Source organism: Terrapene carolina, unplaced genomic scaffold (assembly GCF_002925995.2).
Source record: "Terrapene carolina triunguis isolate 2854851 unplaced genomic scaffold, T_m_triunguis-2.0 Scaffold89, whole genome shotgun sequence".
Lineage (NCBI taxonomy): Eukaryota > Metazoa > Chordata > Testudines > Emydidae > Terrapene > Terrapene triunguis.
The window spans coordinates 605006-626615 of record NW_020664440.1 but is presented as its reverse complement, the minus strand read 5'-3'; the positions used below and the strand labels follow the sequence as shown (position 1 = coordinate 626615).

Below are 21610 nucleotides of genomic sequence, written 5' to 3'. Positions count from 1 at the left end.
GTGTGTGTGGGGGGCAATGGTAGGAGGGTAAGGGGGAGCCCAGCGCTGGGGTGGCAGGGTGTGTGGGGGGGGGGAGGAGAGCCCAGGGCTAGGGCAGCAGGGAGGTGCGGGTGGCGGGGGAGAGCCCAGGGCTGGGGCGGCAGGGGGGGGTGCGGCGAGGAGCCCAGGGCTGGGACGGGGGGCAGCCAAAATTTTTTTTGCTTGGGGCGGCAAAAAACCTAGAGCCAGCCCTGGGAACCAGGGGGCGGCAGTGTGTTTGCCCAGGGCACGCTTTGTCCTGGGTTTTAAGGAACTGTCCCCGTTTTCATTCCCAGGCCAGTGGTGATGTGTCCAAGTCCTACGCTGAAACCCCAACAACCCAAACGTTGGGGCTGGGAGCCAGACATCTAGGCCTGGATACAAATTCTGCAGTTACCACCTCTCCCTAATGGGCTGAACCAGAACCCAACATCTGAACAGAGCCAATTTTGAGACTGGCCCAAACACAGGCTGGCTTTTTCTGCTAGGACCCATCTCCTGTAGGCCTGAGGCAGTGAGGTCAAGTGGGAAGGGGGCCATAGTGGGCATCAGAAGAGCTGGGTTCTGTTGGCAGCTCTGTCCTCTGACCATGAGCAAGTCAGGTAACGTTTAGCACCCTACTTCCCCTATCTATAAATAGAGATAGTGGGTAAGATTACCAGGGCCGGCCCCAGCACATGCTTGCGGCGGGCAGTGCTTGGGGCGGCCAAGGGAGGCACTTCGGCGGCAATTCGGCGGCAGGTCCCTCAGTCCCTCTCGGAGGGAAGAACCTGCCGCTGAATTGCCGCCGAAGAATGAAGCAGCGGCGGTAGAGCTGCCGCCGAAGTGCCGCCGATCACAGCTTTTTTGTTTGTTTTTTTGTTTTGTTTTTTGCCGCTTGGGGCGGCAAAAACGCTGGAGCCGGCCCTGCATGAACACCAGCTGCATGTCAGAGCTAGGTATTGTTACTCGTGAAGTTCCTGTGTGATGAGTGTCACTTGTTGCAAAGCCAATTCTATTTGGCCCCGTAGTGTTCCTTACCATGTTCTCCTCTGTGTGACAGCAATACAGCCTCGAATCTCTCTGGGCCCCTTTTGTATCTGCCATCAAGGTAAACTCTCAACACCCCCCGGTGTAGCCAGGAATATCATTTGCATCCTTCATTCAATGTCTCTGGTGCAATGCACAGAGTACACAAACTCGGGCAGAGCAAGGCAACTTGAATGGCCCGGCGTTTCCATGGCCGGTACGAAAGGGACACTAATAGCAGTTAACAAGGTTCTGCTGAATGGTGTGAATGTAGCCAACTGAGGGCAGTGCAAGAATTTGGCTGGGTGGGTGTGCACATGTTACACACGCAGCGCACCACAAGGGACTAGATGAAAAGTGACCCATTGCAGGTGAGGATTTGGGGGGTCCTTTGGCATAGTGTACTGCATGGCATAATGTTGTGCTTTGTTTTGTGTTAGGTGGCACCCAACCAAGACTTTCCTTGTGGTCTTTGTGTTGGAGTGTCAGATTTGACAGTCAGTGCTAATGCTTCCCAAATTGTCCTTGCATACTGATTGGCTGGGCTGTGGGTCGTGTTTTACACTGTGTCCGGCTATTCATTGCTTTGGGTAATTCGCAGGCAGCCTGCTGTTCAGACCTGTATAAAAGCAGCACATTACGCTTGATCTCACTGGTCTCTGTAGTGTTTGTTTTTAGACTCAATACGCAGCATTGAGATTGGACATTTATTGGGGCCGAGTCTAACTCCCATTGAATTCACTAGTGGGTTTTTCCACTTGGATTGAGCCCTGAGGCTATTAGCTTCCCTTCTTTATCTTTGCAGTTATATTTTTCCGGGGCAGTCGGCAAAATGGGCCTGATTCATCAGTGTTTTAAAATGTGTGGCCCTCTCCGCAAAACCATTGTTATTTCCTTAGTGCAGAACTTGCAGCTAGAGCAGTGCAAAGAGTAAAATCCAAATGAACCAGCGAGACAGGAGTCCCTGCTTGGAACAGATCCCAGCCTAGAGACACAAGTGGGTACAGTACAGACGTTCCCCAGGTTACGTAAGACCCGACTTACGCAAATCCGCACTTATGGAAAAAGTTCCGTAAGCTAGAAATAGGAGTTGTTGTTTTTTGGGGGGGGGGGGGGGATTGCGTCATGGTCGGAGATACGTTTCCGACTTACGCAAAATTTGAGTTACGCAAGGCGTTCCGGAACAGAACGCTTGCGTAAGTCGGGGAGCGTCTGTACTGCAAAGAACACACCCAGCAACTGGACTGGAGCTAAACTGAATTAAATCCATACCTGCTGTCCACTACACCAGCATCATAATATGACAGTGGGCCAATCAGTCCAACAACACACCCTTTGCATAATGCAGAGACAATTCGCTAGCGCACTAAGTAAAGGAAACGTGCTTTTCTTTTTTTTATGTTGATGCATTTATTGTCCCTGAAAGTGAAGCATCACACTGGTTAGAAGCAGGCATCCTGCTTTTCCAATGCAGGTCCATCCTGACCTGCAACTCCCTCTTCCAGCTGCTCGGATCTCTCTGGTGCAGTGGCAGCCGACTGCCCTGTCTGGTGCTGGGATGCGAATGAGAGTCCGTGGGGAATGGGATGAAGTCACCAAATCTGCTTCCATGGCAGGCCTAATCCGAACCTGAACCCTGGCCTCCCTCCAGAAATGAAAAGCGCACACCCTGAGGCCACAGAAAGCCTTAGGGAGGAAAGTGCGGTGGGGACAAGTCTCCCGCCAATAGCTCAGTACAGGCAGCACTCATTAAGGACCCGCGCAGTGTCCTGCCACCCTGTGTTAAATATGAGTATGGAGTAACTTGTACTCGATCCAGACTTTGGCCATGAATTCATAGGGTGGATTCATGGTGTGATGGCCAGGCCTGTCCTGTGAGCAATGAGCATGCCCTCTTGGTATTTCAGGTCAGTGTGGGCATTTGCGTTAAAGGCCACAAGGGAAAAAAACCAAAGGGTGCTTGATTTATGAATAAAATAACACGAAGGGCGATTCCAAGCACTGGCAACGTTCTACTTGAATAGCTAGTAAAGTGGCCACCTGTCTGATAGTCTCTGAGCACTGCCTGTGAGCCGCAGTAATGTGATAATAGTACAGTAATGAGATCTCGGGACTGGCCTCACTGTGTAAGCTTGCCATTTTTCGCTACAGTTGTTGAAAAGTCATTAGGTCACTGTTCGTTTTCCTGACATCAGCCAGAAATTAAATCTCACGGAAGTACTATAACCCTGAGCCTACCTTTAGCCCCGGTGGAATAGGACAGATTTGTAAAGGTCGGAAGATCAGTAATGAAATGTTACACCAATCATTTGATATACTGGAAAGCACTTTGCAATATGATAGTGAAATCTACTATGTTATGGGCAGGGAATAGAGGTAATATTATCTTTGTGCTTTGCTTAAAAAAACTAATCAGATGCTGTACAAACCCAGCTATGCATATGAGTGCCAGACAACGGGAATTGGCATAAAACAGCAATGCTTATGGTGTATTGAAACCAAGGTGAGATCAGGTATACAAAATCAAACAACCCGGCTCTGTGCTCGGAGGACAGTGTGTGTATTTCCCATTAACCTGTTCCTTATGTACATTAAAGGATTCCCATTACTATAGAAACACAATATTCCATCCTCCCTGGGTTAATGCCCTTTTCTGGAAATAAAGAGGAGGTACTATCAGAGAGGGAGGTGTTAGAAGAAGAGGTGTGGTGGCAAACTGGTCATTATAAAAAGCATTAAGCCACTAAGCCCACATGGTCCATCCAACAGTTCTGAAAGAACTTAAGTATTAGCGGGTGAGCTGCTGATGAAGATATGCAATCTCTCATTAAAAACAGCGACTGTTCCACAGGACTGGATGGTAGCAAATAATAATAATTAATAATTAATGGCGATATCCCATCTCCTAGAACTGGAAGGGACCTTGAAAGGTCATCAAGTCCAGCCCCCTGCCTTCACTAGCAGGACCAAGTACTATTGTATGTTGAACCTATATTGAAAAAAAGGCTTGAGGGTAGTCTGGGGAATTACACGGCAGTAAACCATACATCGGTACCTGGCAAACTGGTTGAAACAATGGTTAAAAATAGAATTATGAAACACCTGGAGATCATGATCTGATAGCATCTATCCAGCCTGGTTTCTGTGAAGGAAAATCATGTCTCACTAATCCTTTAGAAGTCTTTGAATGTGTCAATGTAGTAATGGTTAAAGGAGAATAGGCTGACATTATTTAGACTGCCAATATGCCTTTTACAAGATCCCTCACAAGAGACCATAAAAGAAGCTAGGTCATCATGGGGTGAGAGGCAAAGCATTGTCAGCTGCTAGGGGACTGTAACAGAGTGACTTGCCCCTGGGCTGGAGAGCTTGGGGCTAAGCCAGCCCCGATTACAGGATGAGCCCACCTGAGGGGAATCAGGTATTTCAAATACAAAAGGCAGCTGGAAGCTGCAGGAAGCGGGTTTGGTTGAGATGGCCAGAGGCAGGATCCTTGCCAGTAAGCAAGGGAAGAGACTGTGTGGATCCTAGAGCTGCAGAAAGATTGTGTGTTTGTCTGGGGACTTCTTTGAGTTCTGTTTTGCACAATTATGTTGCCAGGTTGCTGACGAGTGAATTAAAGGATCTGGGGCTGAGACGGCAACTGGCATCATTGTGAGTTCTTAAAGGGGCCCTCGTGAAGGAGGAACAGAGGCAGGTGGTAGCCCTGGCACGACAGAAACAAAAAGCAAAGAGTGGGATTCAATGGAAGCACAATTTGCAGATGACACAAAGAAATGTAGGGTTCTCAGGACCAGAGAGGAGTGTCAGGAACATCAGAAATACCTGAACAAGCCAGGAGAATGGGCAACATCATGATAGATGAAGCTCATTGTCAACACATGCAAAGTAATGCACATTGGAAGGGAAAAAATTAATCTGCTCGTACATCTGACAGGGTTCTACATTAACTGTATCACCCCAGGAAAGAGACCTGATGATCATTGGGAACAGCTCAATGCAGACCTCTGCTATACAATATTATGGTACATAAGGAATGACAGGGAGACTAATACAGAAAATCGTTTATGCCCTTACACAAATCAATAGGCAGCCTTGCTGGGATAGTGTGTGCAGTACTGGTCAGCCCATCTGCCACAGGACATTGCTGAACTGGAGGGGGGTCAGAGAAGGGTGACAAGAATGAGCAAGAGAGTGGAAAAACTCCTCTGAAGAAAGAGTGAAAAGATTGGAAATATTTACCTTAGAAAAGTATATAAAATACTGACTGATGCAGAGGACGTAGATCAGGAGTTTCTTTTCTCCTGGTCTCAGACCATAAGAACTAAGAGACATTTAATTGAACTGAAAGGTGGCAAATTCAAAACTGATCAAAGGAAATACTTTTTCACACAATGCATAATTAGACGGTGGAACTCACTGCCACAGGAAGTCATTGAGGCCAAGAACATAGCAAGATTCCAAAAGAAACTGGAGATCTATGTGGATGTCAAGAATATCTGGAGTTATAATTAATGACAAGGCCTAGAATCATAGAATCACAGAATATCAGGGTTCGAAGGGACCTCAGGAGGTCATCTAGTTCAACCCCCTGCTCAAACCAGGACCAATCCCCAACTAAATCATCCCAGACAGGGCTTTGTCAAGCCGGGCCTTAAAACCCTCTAAGGAAAGAGATTCCACCACCTCCCTAGGTAACCTAGCTGCTGAAGCACCTGCCGCGCTCGCCTCTGAGTCGCAGTACAGCTGGCACACTACCAGCACCCGAGGGGTTTGGTGCACTGAGCAACGCCCCCCCCCCCCCCCCCAGAAATACTTCACTCATCATCAAAGGTCTGATTTCAGTGGGCTTTGGACCAGGCCCCAGTTGCTGCGAGGGAGCATAATAGACAAACTATTCAGAATTAAGATGTGAGAGCAGAGCAGCAGCTTCAGGTAACGTCTTAGTAGCTAAGAGCACCCAGCCACATGGTCTCATACAAGGCAACGGGAGCCAGCAATGGGAGGGCGTCTCCAGTTTAAAATAACCAAGGTTCACCTCGGATTTGGCTGGTGTGCTTCTAAGTCTCATATGATATGGTTTCACCAGATGGAATTGCTGTGTCTCTTGGATGTGCCTGTGGCTAATGTGTTGTTTCAATGCATCAGACCTCCCTTTAAGGGTTATTTTTGAAGCACTAACATGGTTTTCATTAATCAATGTGTTCATTCACTGGCCATCCGTGTAAACAGTCTCTATGTCAACTTATGGGAATTAATTACCTTTTCTCCGATCTCACTTACATTAGAATATCTTGAGCAAACTCCAGTCAAGTGAATGGGGTTATACTGGTATAAACCTTGTGTGTGTGAGTTCAGAACCAGGCTGTAAATGTTCTTTCACTTGGTGGCATTTTATACACCTTAATATTTCTTAGTTACCGTGAGCTGATTGCAGCAATTCCTTTCCTAGCTCATTTACTCCAATTTTCACTGGCAACATAATACTATGACTCTAATGCTATAAGATAAGGGCTTTGATATGGACCTAAATCCATCTGACACCATACTTATAAAAGAGCAATTAAATTTGCATTATTGCTACTTGGATTGTGCCTGTGTTGACAGCTGGCTTATCTAGCAACTTTAATCAACACACGAACACAAGTAAAGATTACCGAGAGGATTAATTTTGCTGAAAGCTAGCGTTATGTTATCCAGGTGTAGGACAAGTATCACTTGTTCGAAATGTTGTCTAGGAGGGCTGGGTAGGGGCTTTGGCAGAGGCGTGGGGTCCCTGGAGCGGACTCTCGCTCACCGGGCTAGAGATGGAAATTAACAAGTAGGAGGAAGAGGAAGAAGAAGGAAAGCTAATTGATGTTTGCTCTTACCAGCCAGTTAATGGAGGTCCCCTGGCTTTGGCTTCACCTAATTTATGGTGAAGTTCCCCAGTCAAGCCGTTCAGAACTGAAGTAGCTCAGGAAATACAGTGGTTTCAGGGTGAAAAGGTGGGGGAATCCTTGGGATCTGGCTCCATGTGAGAGCAGGATCCAAACTTGGGGACTGTAGAACACACGGGAGCAGAGCTGGTGCTGTATATGCTGACTATGAAACAAAACCATATCAACAAAAGAGCAAATTCCCACTCGGGCCAGTCTTTATCAAATAAGTCATTTTCCCAGTTTTCTCTGCGACATGCAATGCCGCAGCCTAGCAGAGAGACTTGTACACTCCCAGGAGTATAGCCGGCCTAGTGTGGTGTAATGATGGAGCACCACTCCTGGAAGTAACAAACGAAAATCCATGTCCTAGGGGAGGGCATTCGCGTTTTCGATAAATACACGTTATTATATTTTAACTAACTTTTAAAGGACAGAACAACTCCAGGACGTAAGCTGGTAAGGGGAGTTTAAAATGGAGGGCTCAGCGCGTGTAAACAGGTCACTGGAGCGATGCCAGTCTATGCCAGCTGAGGCTCTGCCATGTAAACCGTAAGTGTGTGCTTGGTGTCCCCTTCCACAGCAGTTGTGTTTGAGACCCTCTCTCCACCGATGGGGAAATTTCCTGGCTGGATTCACGCCTGGTGGATTTTTTCGTCTCCTGTGGATGTAGGGAGCTCGGGGGAATTCAGCCATCCTTGGAGCAGCTTCTTAGAACGGACTAGGAAGGCTAGTGACGCCTTATGCTCCTGCGCATTATGACTCCAGGCTGTTTGAGGTTCACTGGTTAGATCTCACACCCGAAGGCATGTGTGATGCTGACAGTGCTTCACCTGAAATGTCACAGCAAGCAGGCAGCTACAAACTGACGAGAATATAGGGCTCTGCCTGGAAGATGCTAAGAGCCCTTAGATCCCATTTACTTCAATCAGGATTAAGAGTACTCAGCACTTTGCAGGAGGTGCTCAGAACTTCACAGGATGAGGCCCCCAGTCCCTTTCATTTCATCTGTTAAGCATACCATGGCCTTCCTGCCTCTAGATTAGCTAGTTCTGAACCTAACAAAGAAAACTCTTCCCCATCAGGTTTTCCGCTTTGGGTCATTTCCCTTTCTCTTCGTGTTCTCCTCCTGACACATCGCTGTTTTCCTCTGACATCATATCCCTGTAGGAAAGCGGCCATGATAAGGTTAACTGGGTAACCCAGGGTATTATGGGATGGAGCCAGGTTCCAGCCGGTCCCTTGCTTCCTGTTTAGGCAGTGGGACTTTCCCCCAACTCTGGCGTGATGCAGTGAAATAAAGCAGCAAGTTCCCAGCCTGCAGTTCTGTGAGTTGACTTAGTTTTGTTGAACTGAGCAGGCTCTGCAAAACTTCCATGATTTAACTGTCTAATTCTCAGAGGGAACCTTCAGCCCATCTCCAGTGATGGCATGCTTCTGGGATAGCACAAGGCCTATGCTCTGACTTACTGCCCCCCTCCCCATCCAACTGCCCATCTGGTGTTGCCATCTCTAAACCGTTCCTACGTGAGTGTCACAATAATTGTGGGTTCTCCATAAAGCCCCAGCTCCTGGAGACCAGTGATTACACACGAGACTCCAGCTTTCCTTTAAACAAGTAGTAAGTTTCTAGCCCTCAGGGTTGTAGAGAAAAGATCAAAAATGTGACTCAAGTGTAAGCTAAAGACTCAGAAACCAGAAAGCAAATAAAAAAACAATTTAAAAAAAATACTAATGATTTTTAAGCCAATCTCATGATTTTTTTGGAGCCTGAGTCATGATTTTTGACCATTTGGGGTTGGCAATATTGTAAATCTCAGCAGAATTCAGCCATTGTTATGTGAAGAAATCCTCTGCTGAGCTCCCCTACCATGCACAGCAGCCTTTGTAATCTCACTGTGGCACACATGTTGACATTGGGCGTGTACCTCCGCGTTTTTTCCCTTTGGGGTGTGTCGTTAGCAGCCGTGTCTTTCTGCTTAGCCCTGATCCGAGTCCACAGTTATACGGCTAAGCACAGGACGTGACTTTTTGCTGATCAGTCCAGCTAGGCATGTTTACCGTTTTGACACCGGAACAAAGCAGTTCTTTGTTTGTAGCTCGACCTGCATGTCACTCCTGGTCTGTTGCCGTTTGACGTTCCGAGGTCGTTTCAGAGCATTTTTGTTCCTCAGCACGTCAGGGCCTTCGTCTTTCTCCACAATGAGGAATGCATGTCCTAACTAGGGGAAATTCACCCTCAGCACAGGGCCCAGCACTCCCACCTGCAGTTTCAGCCCTGGCTGCAGCGGGGTGAATTTCACCCAGTATGAGAGCCCTTCCAGTAAAGACTCTGCATCCTTTTTCCTGACCTGTCTCCATTAACAGACTAGGAGGAAACCCACCTGACCCCATAATGCCAATAGAGTCAGTGGGGATGTGAGTTCTCTAAGCACAGTTGCAGTTACTGACCTTGTTGAGTGTGCAGATTTAGTAACGGTTATTTTGGGGGAAATAGATTAATGTGGCAAACTCATTCCCTTGTCTCTCTCTCTAAAGAAAAGAAAGCAAAAGAAGCAGGTCTCCAAATCTGCAACCTGGCCTTAGGGACCTGCTCCCCAGCGTTACACACTGCACCAACCTGACACTTGCCTGCCTAAGGCCTTGTCTACACCACAGAGCCTTGGCCCGAACAAGCAGAGCCCCCTACTGCAGATGCAGCGTAAGCTGCGCCACCTCCCGGAATGACACCCGCCAAGCTGACAGACGCGCTTGTCTCTCGGCACAGCTGCATCTAGAATGCGGTTTTGCCGGCATAGATACATGCGTGGGGGATTAGCGTGGTCGTGTAGACCAGCCCTGCAGGGTTTGCCTTGAGTTCTATCAGGCGGCGTCACCCACCACAGCAGTGCTGCAATTCACCATCAGAATACGGGCTGTGGAAGGTGCTCTGATGCCTAAGCGTGAGTGGCTGCCACACAGTTGTGCAAGAAGATTCTGCTCCTCTTCTGTGCTGTGGAGCTGGGATGGGGCCAGGCCAAGGCCACAGGGTCCGCGATTATAACCCCTTGAGGGAAGGAGTGCACAGAGGCTGACTTGATTCATGCCACACTTGGGCTTAGTGTTGTACAAAGAGGGAAGAACAATAAACCATCATTCCAGCCCTGAAGGCAAAACAGCAGCAAGTAAGAGGCTGTAGCACTGCCCTGTACCCTACCCGCAGGGTGCGGATAAGCTCCATACCCCCAGTCCATGCGTACTGCTCCACCCAAAATCTGTCATAAGCATAACGGGGAGGTATACTCCTGGCGTTAACCCATTGAAGCCAGTGGGTCTGGTCCTCCACTCACCACCTTTTTACACCAGCATAACTCCCTTCAATAGAGTGACTCCTGATTCACGCAAGGGTAGAAGAGAGATTTGTATTCATCACAATCCCCCTGCCCCGACCCGCTGGAGGACTGAAAATCATGTGTCAGGACACGTTTTCCAAACAATATAATATTCAGTCATGGTTTATTTCCCCTGGAGCAGCGTGGCATTGAGACAGTGTTACCGGGTGAGTCATGGGTGTCCTGGCACCTCCTGTCACACTGTCTCCCTCGGTCCAGGAAGTCTCGGAGCGGTCACAGATCAATTACGTTTTAACAAAATAATGCGTTGTCCCACCGTCTTTTACTAACCTTGACAAGATTCTGCTCTAGCTGCCTCTGGCAGGGATTTACCCAGGAGCATCGCCAGTTTCTGGAAATGGCCGAAGCACATTTCTCAACCCATCGCTGCAATGTTTTCTCCGGGTGTCTGATTTGATTTGAAAAGCAAATTCCTGGCCATTCCTACAGCACCTGTCCATAGATCCCGCTGGATCAGGCAGAGGCACCCATTCCCCACTTCCACCCATCTGGAGCAGAAAAAGATCGACTTGTGGGTAATTAACTGCATCCTGAGGGTTAGAAAGAAGCCGCTGAGGAGAGCTGCAGACCGTGTAGTGACTCAAGTGGAACTCACCCATATTGTTGGCACTATTCTTTCTCTTTTCTTTCTCTTGTTTTGGTGGGGGAGGCAGTATTCTAAGGGAGATATAGACCCCCATACTGAGCGAATGACTTCACTAGGCCCTTGACTTTGATATTGCTGACCAAGCCCCAGATCCTCAGCTGGTGAAAATCAGCATAACGCCTTGGACGTCCATGGATCTACACTGATTTATGCCTGGTGAGGATCTGTCTCCTGTTGTTTATCTGTTGAGGAGAGGAAATATTTGACAGGTTTTGGAAGACGATCTTCCAGCATGTGGAGTGAAATCCAGGCTCAGTTAAAGTCAAAGGCAAAATTACCATTGACTTCAACAGGGTCAGGATTTCACCTGTGGACTCTGAAAGACACGACTGTGCACAACATTACCTCCACCTTCCTGCAATCTGTTCTCAGTGGGCTGAGATTCAAATGAGGTTTATTAAAGACACGTAGGGGCCAGAAGGCGAAGTCTTTTCAAAGTGACCTGAGCCGTTCCCAGTTTATTTTGGAGCTTGCATACACGGTGATGGTTCACTAATGTCACCGCCTGGCTGAATAGGAAATAGAGCTGGTCAGTCGGTTCGTTCCCTTGCCATGCATGTGGGGAAGGATAGTTTCATGCCATCCAGAGCTTTGAGAAACTGAGGGTCTGGCCTTGCTGATGACCCGTCTAATTTCTGTATTGATTATTCAGTTAGGTAGTTTTAAATAGCAATGAACAACTGCCACGCAAGGTGCCCTAGCAATTAATTAGCCAAATGACAACCACCCAGCAGCAACAAAGAACCCAATAATGAGTTAACTCCGCCAGCTAATAAATCAACGCAGGAAACAGCCTCTGTAACTCCCACACCTAGGAACAGCCCCTATCCCTTCCCCCACCACCCTGTCAAATTAATGGCTTTTGAGAGTTAATATTCATCATTTATTTTATAATAGTTCCTCATCTACTCCATAGGCGCAGTATTCAGTGCACTGAGTCTCTGAGATCGTATTTAAGTAAAACCTAAGGCCAGATCCTCAGGAGGAGTGAGTCCGCTTGGTTCCCCAGAAGTCAGCTCACTGGGAGGGAAGACTGGTCCTGTGTTTAAGGAACTGGTCTGGGACACAGGAGATCTGCGTCAATCACTCGGTTTCTGGCTCTGCGACAGACATCCCTGTGTGTGCTGCAGTTCTCCAGCTGTACAAACGGAGATCAGAATCCTTCCTCCAACCCCACGCCCCGCCCCGCCCCGCTCTGTCTTGTCTATTAGTTGTAAGCTCTCTAGGGGCAGGAATTGTTTGTACAGCACCTAGCACCATGCGGGTCCGATCTCAGTGGGGACATCTAGGCACAACCATACCCCAAGCATTAAGGATAGCTTAGTGGTTTGAGCATTGGCCTCCTAAACCCAGAGTTGTGAGTTCAATCCTTGAGGGGGCCACTTAGGGATTTGGGGCAAAAATCTGTCTGGGGATTGGTTCCCCTTTGAGCAGGGGGTTGGACTGGATGACCTCCTGAGGTCCCTTCTACCCTGATATTCTATGAAGTGATCATTCTCCTTTCAGCCTGAGAACAGCCCATCTTTTCTTTGAGACACTTGTTTTCATTTTCCCATGAGTCACTCTGAAATTACAAGACCCGAACAGCTCAGGGTCACAACATTAAGCTACAAAATTGCTGCATAAGGAACATGGCCTACTAGGTGCCTGCTTAGGACTATGGATAGAAGAAGTAAGAAAAATAACCAATAGTGCTGATAACATACTGGATGAGTTGTCATCAGATTTCATTGTCTCAGGGTATCAAGTAGAGGAATTTCAGCTTCGCCAGTAATATTGGGTGAATTTGCAAACCATGAAATGCATTGTCCGAAGGAGCCGCTCCAGATAAGTATCACCTAGCAACCAGCTGCATTGGCACAGTAACCTTCAGGGAGCCGTGGAGAAATACAAAGGCTTTTTGTTAGCCCCGAAAACTTAAGAGCACAGGTTGAAATTGTTTACTAATTTAGATGCCAAAATGAATCGTAGCTCAAGTAACTCCTAGGAAAGCAGGTTTGCTGTGAAACTCCATGGCCCCCTTTGGCTCCACTGAAGTTCTTTACTCTCAGAAAGACTCATCCATCGCCGTACAGAGCCTGTACACCCCTACACGTGTACAGTAGAGAGTAAACAGGCTGCACAGCAGAGAGGAGGCTGAGTGTGGGAGCCGTACGCATGGGCATGGGAGGCTGGGAGAGTGTATCAGACACAGAGCAGCATTTCATTTCTTCTATTTTTACCAGTTATCTAATGTTATCTGAGGCTGAGCTGATACAGGCTTCCTCATGGGCCCACATCTGTCCTAGCAACAAGGCACTTGGGAGCTGAAGGCAAGTTTAAATCCCGCTCTTTTCCCCTTAATATGGCCCCCGTGAGCTTGCTGATCCAGAGCTGACCAAAAGCCACTGGCTGGTTCAAGAGCAATATGGAGAGAGCAGCTGCACCCATCCCTTCTTGGACAGAAAGCTAGTCGTGTGAATTAGGAGCTTGAGTGTGGCCAGGATAATGGGACTGAGAGGAGAATCCAAGAGAAACTTGAAGGCCCATTCTGAGGGCGAAGAATTCCATTTGGGCTGTGACTCTGTATGCAGTTTAAACAGAGAGCCGGAGATTTCTGTAAATAACCCTGAGCAAAGTGCTGCTGTATCATGGAGGTGACTAGCCTGAGGACAGTGACCCTGTATTAATAACCTGATACTTGATGTTAGATCCACGTATTGCAAGTATTTTAATAGGAAAGGCGTGTTGCCGGATGGTTAGCACAATACACCAAGGGCCAGGAGGACTCCGGGGTTGGAGCTGACTTGCTGTGGAACTTTGGGACAGGGACTTTTGGGACAGGGACAGGAACTTTGGGTGTGTACCACTTTACGGGTTGTCACCAAGTGGTGTTGCCGCTTCAGAGGAAATAATACGGCCCTATCAGTGTAGCAGGCCGGCTGCTTTTTAGGTCATTGTTCTCATACAAGCTTATTCATATCTGCCTTTATTTGCGGTCATTATCTTGAGGAAGTAAGAGCCCCCGGGGCACATTTGCCTTGTCAGGAAAATGAACCATCCTGGGGCATCTTTGCAACGACACAGAAAATTTAATATTTCCTCTTATTTGTTCCACTTCTCGGCAAATGAAACTATGAAGGTTATAAATGTCAAAGGAATTGTAACAGAACAGTAATACCTGGCTGGACAGACAGACATCTATGGATCGTAGTAGGTCTGTGACATCCCAACTCTCAGCTTTCATTCTAGAACTTCTTGCTTGTGCTGAAAGTTAGCATGGCTCTGATCCATTTAAGGTTCGCCAGTTTTCCTGAGGTTCTTCTGGAACTGTCCGTTTGAATGTATCTGTATGTCTTTGCTGCTGTGCAACAATTACTGTGGATGTGGAGTTCTGCTGAAGTGCCCGAGGTCAGAGAACCCAAGAGAGGTTTGCTTTAATTGTGAATTGTGTAACTGTGCTGTTTAAATGGCGGGCACTCACTTTTCTGACGTGGCTTTGTTCGAGAGAGTGAGAGTCCTTCTGTCTACGTCAGAACAGCTCTTTTCAAATTTAGCACACACACACACACACACACACACACACACATGTATATAGGTACCATGTATAGGTATTGAAATACATACCAGGTAATTTCTCCACTACACCCAGTAATATTAAAGTCCAGCATTTCCCCCAAATCCTTGGCTTTCTGTTTGTAGCCTGCTTTACAGTTCGTGGTTGTGCCATGGGTAGCTTAGAAGAAAACTCATGCCCCTGCTCTCTGGGGCCCTACTGTCTTCAAAGTCTATTGACAAGTCCATTGGCAGACTCTTTCCACTGATGATGAATTCAGGGCCTAGGCCGGTGAAGCTAAGGCATATGGCAGAGGTGATGAATTGGACTCTAGGGCTAAAGGAGGTGATAGCTCATTGCTACATTATTCCTCCTCCTTCCTAATGCCTGGGTCGGCTGAGAAGACGGCCAAGTCCCTCTCCCTCTCTGCTGGGGGGAGCAGGCTGAGGTGAGAGAGTGTGAGGTGCAGACTGCGAGTGTGAGGGACTGGTGCTCGTCGCGTGGGTGAGGTGGCTCAGACTGAGGCGATGGAGACAGGCCCCCCGAGCACACAGAAAGGTCACCTCTCGCATTTCTCTCTCTTCTCTTTCACAGAAAGAATATTCTCTTCAGTCCACGTTTCCTAACGGAAGTGGGAAGCATGTTGTCAACGGCTCAGGTGAGTGTCTGGGGCGAGCCACACCGGGGTGGGAATGGCGCGTTCTGCTCAGCCAAGCAACGGAGTGCTTCGAACGGCAAACGGGGCAATGCCCATTGTTCTGCACAATCAGTGTTCCAGGGGCTACCCCTTGCTAGCAAACACTGCCAGGCTGGGGGGGCCAGGGGAGGGAGCTCAGAACATGGGTTCCAGCCAGCCACAATCCTGGTCCTCACTCAGGTAGGAGGAGTGTTACTGAAACACAGTATTTCATATAGGAACATCCGGCTGGTTCTGTGCAGCAGCAGAAGTGGGGGAGAGGGTGCAGGAAACCCTCTCCCCCGCAGAGGGACGTGCCACAACCTGGGTACCAGGCCACAGTCTAGCTGCACCAATGCCATTAGACTAGCATATTCCTAGCATATCCCAGGGCCCATGGTCTTGTTCCTCATCTGCACTAGCCAGTGCAGTTGAGCGGGTGAGGCGGGACGTGCGCATGATACCTTGTAAAAGGGTAGCAGAGCTCCCCAGAATCCCTGGAGGAATTCGGGTTGAGCCAGCCAGCCCATCCCTGAGAACCGCAGCTCCAGCATGGCCCCTCTGCTGCGGTCCCCTCCCGAGCAGGCTGCCGCCTTCCCCTGACTCTTCAGCTCCATAGTTAGTAAGTCAATATTACAGCCAGCAGGAAATCCACATGCAGCTTCCCACACTGCCAGGGTCACACAGGGCAGCCAGCAAAACGGGTAACTCTGCCCTGGCTCCCCTGTTTCTTTCCAGGTAGTAAAATCCCCCACAGCTGGCAGCTCTGCTGCGATTGAAACGCAGCGATCGCAGGGCACCAGAGAGGAGCTCGGACAGCTGGGTGGGTTGTCTTGCAGAGGGGCGCCTCCTCCCCCCCCCCCCCCACAGCCTGAACTTTCCCCCAAACCCCAAAAGGAACCGTTCTCGGGGCGGAAAGTTTCTCACCCCCCACATCCCTCTCACCGATACGTGTTTGTGTCCCCTGCTGAGACTAAATCCCACGAGATCGTGGAGCTCGGGGTATACTTGCCCCCCCCATCATGAACCTGCTGAAGAGGGTGAAGCCCTGTGGGGGATGCGGGGATGCCCCCTAAGAACCCAGAGATGCAGGCACCACTGGAGGTTCCTTGCTGCTAAGCAGTTTGTCCAAACCTTCTCCTTCCCTCCCCCTCACAGTCCCCCCCATGGCAGCCTCAGTCCCCGTCCCCTCCATGCTTGTCATGCTACTCTCCCCTTCCTCCCTTCCCTTCCCCCTCCATGATCCTGTTCTTTACCCCCATGCTCCTGTGAACTCATCCCCTCGTGCCCTTCCCCCGCCCCCTCTCTGTTAACAGGCTGCATGCCTGGTATGGCCCTGATCCTTTTGTCTGTGTGATGCACTGACGTGGCACATGTGAACATGCGTGTCTGGGCTAAGCGACCACGCAGCCTCCTATTTTCTCCCAGTCCAGAGAGTTTTTATTTACTGCAAGTTGTGGTTTAGGGGCCAACGGTCCCGGGTTCGATCCCTGCTCATAATCATGGTGTCGGTACCTTTATGTTGCTGCGGTTTGTGACACCTGTACCTTTTTGTCTTGTAGACTGTAAGCTCGCAGGGGCAGGGACTGCCTCTTCCTATGGGCTCGCCCAGGATCTAGCACGTTCTGGGCCCCACCAGAATAGGAGCAATAATCACTCGAACAGTAACACTGCTGCCCCAGATTCACGTTGCGGTGGATTATCCCGGGCGGTGGGGAGTGTGGGCCCATCTCTGGACCGTCTGGTTGTCACTGTCTGCGTGTGCAATGCAGCTTTCAGAGCAGCAATCGCTGCTGGAACCTGGGCCGTGATTCTGTGGGTTGCTGTGAGTGTTCTTGCTTCAATGGTTGTTCGATCATTGGTCACACGTGAAGCTGTTTTCCTCCCCTGAAAAGCATCAGCTCATCCTGAGCATGGAGCTAGCACTTGCTTTAGGAAGAATGTCCCCACGCTGAGCAATTAACTGCAAATAAGCCATTTCTGAGTGGAGCTGCCAAACTCCTGCAGAGGAGTTAATAATGCTCCCCTAAGGTGTGGGCGGCTCCCCTCGAGTCGCACAATAGTAATGTAATATCACAGGAGCCCAGCGGAATGGTTTTGTTAGTGCAGAATGTGCTTGTCAGCAGGGGAGGGCAGCAGCTATCCAGCAAGCTCAGATCACGTGACTTTATTCTCACTCCCTCTGAAAAGATCTTACAGAAGTGAGAGAGCTTAGCAGTACAGAGCCAAAAAGTCATGCACACTTAGACCTGCACTGCACTGAGAAGACGCTAACTCAGACTACACAATACTGAGAAGCTCAGAGACCTGGCTCTCATGTCTCAGAGGGTGGAGGACCAGGTGAGGGTACCACCTGGAGCTACTGGACTCTACAGAGCAATGCTGGTCAAATCAGGTAAGCACAGGTGTCTCTGGCAAAAGTCTCCCAGGCAGAACCAGACATTTGATTAACTTGAAATTTCCATTCGACCTTCTGCCTGCGCTTCCCCTGCGTTGGCTTTGACTGCAGCAAAGGTGAAGTATTTTATGAACCCTCCTGGAGCTGTGCTGTCTCTGAGTTTCCCTAATAGGAATACTCTGCAGCACATCTGAGTTTATTTAAGGGACAATTTTACAGCTAGTTTTAAGTCATGTAACTCTTTTGAGATCTCTTTCCTTTAAACCTTCTATAGTTCACAGGCTTCTTCCGCCTCTCCGAACGGACCCATAGACCGCCGTGTATACCGTGACCAATCCTGTGCTGTCACTCAAATGTTCTGTTTGGAAGGGAATTATGCTGGAAGAATACGTGCTAATGAAATCCCTGCTGTTTAACTTTGGAGATTTTTCTCTGTGTTCTTTTAAATATCTTTGGGCTACCTACAAACATTTTCTGGTGATTGGGACAATGGGATCTTTTTATTATGAGTATGCCAAAAGCAGAGAGCAAATATGCGATGATATATTAGTAGTGAATGTAGGATTTCTAGGCATCTGTCACTTCTTAACAAAAATAACTAAGCTGGTTGCATTGGCAGTAATTAGCAATACGTACATTAGAGAGAGAATTCTTCTATGCCCATGAAAAATTTCAATAGTAATGACCCAAAACCCTGCCGTCACATTATGGTTTTGACCACTCCCATGGAATACCAGGGCATGTTTTTATAAGTGTCGAGTGCTTGGCATTTCTGAAAGGCATTTCACTGAGACAGCTTGTTAATTGTTAATCGAGGCAGGACTCCAAGGACTGTCATGTGTATTTAACTGTCACAATCGGAGACATTTTAAACTCAATTGTTAACTAATTTACCAGATTTCACCTGCTGCCACCACAGCAGGGCTTTGGCTGCCGGGATAACTTTTTAAGCAGTTTCAAGCTTAGCTGAAACACAGTCAAATTTGCATGAATTGTAAACACCTTATAACTCAGTTTGTTGAAAAATAAGCCAGTGTTTGTTTCACTTGGAAGATTTGGTGATTCCCTGTTCTGTTCATTCCCTCTGGGGCACCTGGCATTGGCCACTGTCGGCAGACAGGATACTGGGCTAGCTGGACCTTTGGTCTGACCCAGTACGGCCATTCTTATGTTCTTGAGAAATTAGCTAGTGAGCAGGATTGGAGCAGTCCCAGGTGTCACGTCCAACCCTTTTGGATTTGAACGCCTTGTGAAGGTATCACTACTGACAGCTCATGTTCTCAGCAGACAATGCTAGCATCTGGTTCTCAGTAGGCACTGGACCACGCTAAGTTACACCGGTGTAAATCTAGAGGGACTCCATTACTTTTGAGTTTCTTTTAACTTAATTTGCAACAGTGTAGGTGACAGCAGAATTTGTCCCCCTATTTTCAAGAATGGCACTAAGAGTTGTGCTGGGTGGGTACATGGGACTATTAGTGAGAACCAGCACCTAGATGCCATGAAACAGTGTGTTACTCCTTGCACAGCTGTTTGGGGACGTAGCAGGGTGAGTCTCTTTCTCAGTAACACTGGTGTAAATCCAGAGTAATGCCACCGACTATTTACAGATCAGAAATGGCAGGCTGTGGGAGGGGCTGTGGAGTCTTTGCCTTTCACCACAGGTTGCTGGATCAATCTAGCTTAGATCAGTGGTAACCCAAAGATGTTACCAACTGAGAGCTGTTGACCTACATGGAAGTAAAGGGTGTGGTCTGCTCCCCATGGAGGGGCACCCACCTCCCAAAGCTGACAATCCCGGGGACCCTCCGGAAAGCTCACACCACTGCTGGCTGTGCTGCACTTGCTCTGTGGATGAACAGAGATCTCCATTCCCCAGGGCTGTCGGCCTGGAACCCTTCACCAGCACGAAATTCATAGAACAATCTATCAGGTTAGAGCAATTTGACAGAGCGCAGAACAAACTATGTTGTAGGGAACAGGCCTGCACTGGCACTAGGGAAGGACTAGGCAACCCAGCCATCTTTTCAGTCTCTAATTTATGAATACATCTCCATGGGGCCACCATGTCAGAGCTAATAAGTAAGACAGGGAAGCCACCAGCCCTGTGATGAGCAGGACACTCTGAAATGTTCCTTGTATGTTCTTTATCCCTGAACCCGGCTTCAGGAACACTTTTAAAAATCCAGGTGACAATAGGTACTGTGGCCACTGTATAAAAACGTGAGCAGACACTGCTGTCAAGGTTTCTTTGCTTTCCCCCAGAAACAGTTTGTACCACAAAAGGCCATTTTCTTCCACCCTTATTCATGGTGAGAAGTACCTTATTCTGCGAGCAGTCCCTAGAGAGATTGCCTTTGCTATGAGATGAGCTTAATAAATTAGTGGAGAACAGTTTCTTTCCACACCCAGAGTGACATATAGCACAGAGATTCACGCACTGCACCTGGTCTGAAATCACATGGATCTTAACTGTAAAATAAATTTAAAAAACTTTCCTTCCCATAAAAACAACTTATTGCATTTGTAATGCCATTCATGTTTTCTTTCTCTTCCCGACATTGTGCCCTTTGTTCTTTGTTTTGTCCCTGAATTTTAGCTTAGAGAACCTGCAATGTGTGCATTTGCTGCTCTCATTCAGAGAGTTAGGAATCATTTCCCAGGGTGATCACATCAGGTTACATTTGTCCTATTGCATTATAATGACCAGAATTAGGCTTGGTTAATTATTTAAAACTATAGATTAAACGGGGACAAAGGATTTTTGTCTTCCTTTTGGAGCATGCCCTGTTGCTCCTCAGAGATGTGACTGCCTAACCCAAGGGTGAGTGATGAGGAGGGGAATGTCTGCCAGGTCTGTGGTTAGACCCCGTTTCCCCTGGATGGCATGCAGACAAACCAGAGCAAACGCCATGCACAGCAAATTCCAGAAGCTGCCTACGCGGCAGAGACTAAGAACCCAGCCAGTTAAGAAAATCATAATGATGATGCCAATGATGCTCTGACCGTTAAGATAATTAGCATCTGCCAATCATAGGGCTTTCTGTGATGCTAATTGCAATGTCCATCACCACTGCAGACACTAAGCTAATGTAAGGGAATCAAGTTGTTGTTTTGTCCCTAAAATGATCCTTGTTAATAATGAGACTCAAAATGGTTACTGCTCTGAATCACATATTGTAGGTTTTGATCCTTAAAAAGCATCTGTCTAAGGCATTTCTAAACACCACTGAATCTCTGGTAGATTCTAGGATGCATTCACTTTTGATCATATAAACAAGACAGTTCTGCATTTGGCTCTTTTCTTAATCTACTGACACCTCAGGGGATAGAACAAAACTTTCCAAATCAGTTCATTTTCCTGGGGTTTGGAGAATTCAAGAGGATCGGGCCAGGTCAGCATTCAAAATGCTTCTTATTTGGAAGCTAGGTTCTTATTAATTTCATGCAAGACACATATTCCCACTGGCTAAAGAATACTGGCTGTGCTGCTCATTACGGTGACAAAACAGGGACCAGTATGTGGCTGCTTTATTGGTCTGTGTCTTCAGAGTAATGTCCAGGAGAAACTGTGTCTGGAGCACGTAGATTGTGTCTCTCTAGTCAGGATCTTTTTGCAAATCTAACTCTGCTCTGTGAACATGTAGGGGCAGAGCCTGGCATAGCATCACTGACCTCAGAGGAGCTGTGACAATTTACTCTGTAGATCTCCCCCAAAGACCTTACTATGGGAATTATAAAGCAAGGAGAACTCTAGCAAACAGAAACTCATGACAGATTAACGTTTCCTTTGTGTTTGTGGAACAAAAGTCAAAACAAATATCTGTCCCTTTCCCACAGCATCAGATTATACCAAAGTCATTGTGCGTGTCAGCAATGTTGGGAAACAAAACAACCGATCTCTGGATTCCCTTGATATGGTTGGAAACGTTACCTAAGGCTCCTCCAGAGATCTGAGACATGTTACCGTTACTTGTGCAGCGTGGGTCAAAGGGACGGTAGAAGGATTCAAAACTCGC

The 21610-nt window shown here is 47.9% G+C and overlaps 1 protein-coding gene across 2 annotated transcripts in view; it reads left to right on the top strand.

Annotated features, from left to right (window-relative positions):
* Window positions 1–21610, top strand: part of FAM107A (family with sequence similarity 107 member A) — a 59953-nt gene that overhangs the window by 16278 nt on the left and 22065 nt on the right. The window contains exon 2 of one of the 2 annotated variants that reach the window (XM_024204890.3): window positions 15112–15175. In XM_024204890.3, coding sequence (XP_024060658.1) covers window positions 15112–15175 — 64 coding nt within the window. Of the gene's footprint in view, window positions 1–15111; window positions 15176–17384; window positions 17589–21610 lie in introns of those variants that run through there. The other variant, XM_024204891.2, reaches the window with a different exon arrangement.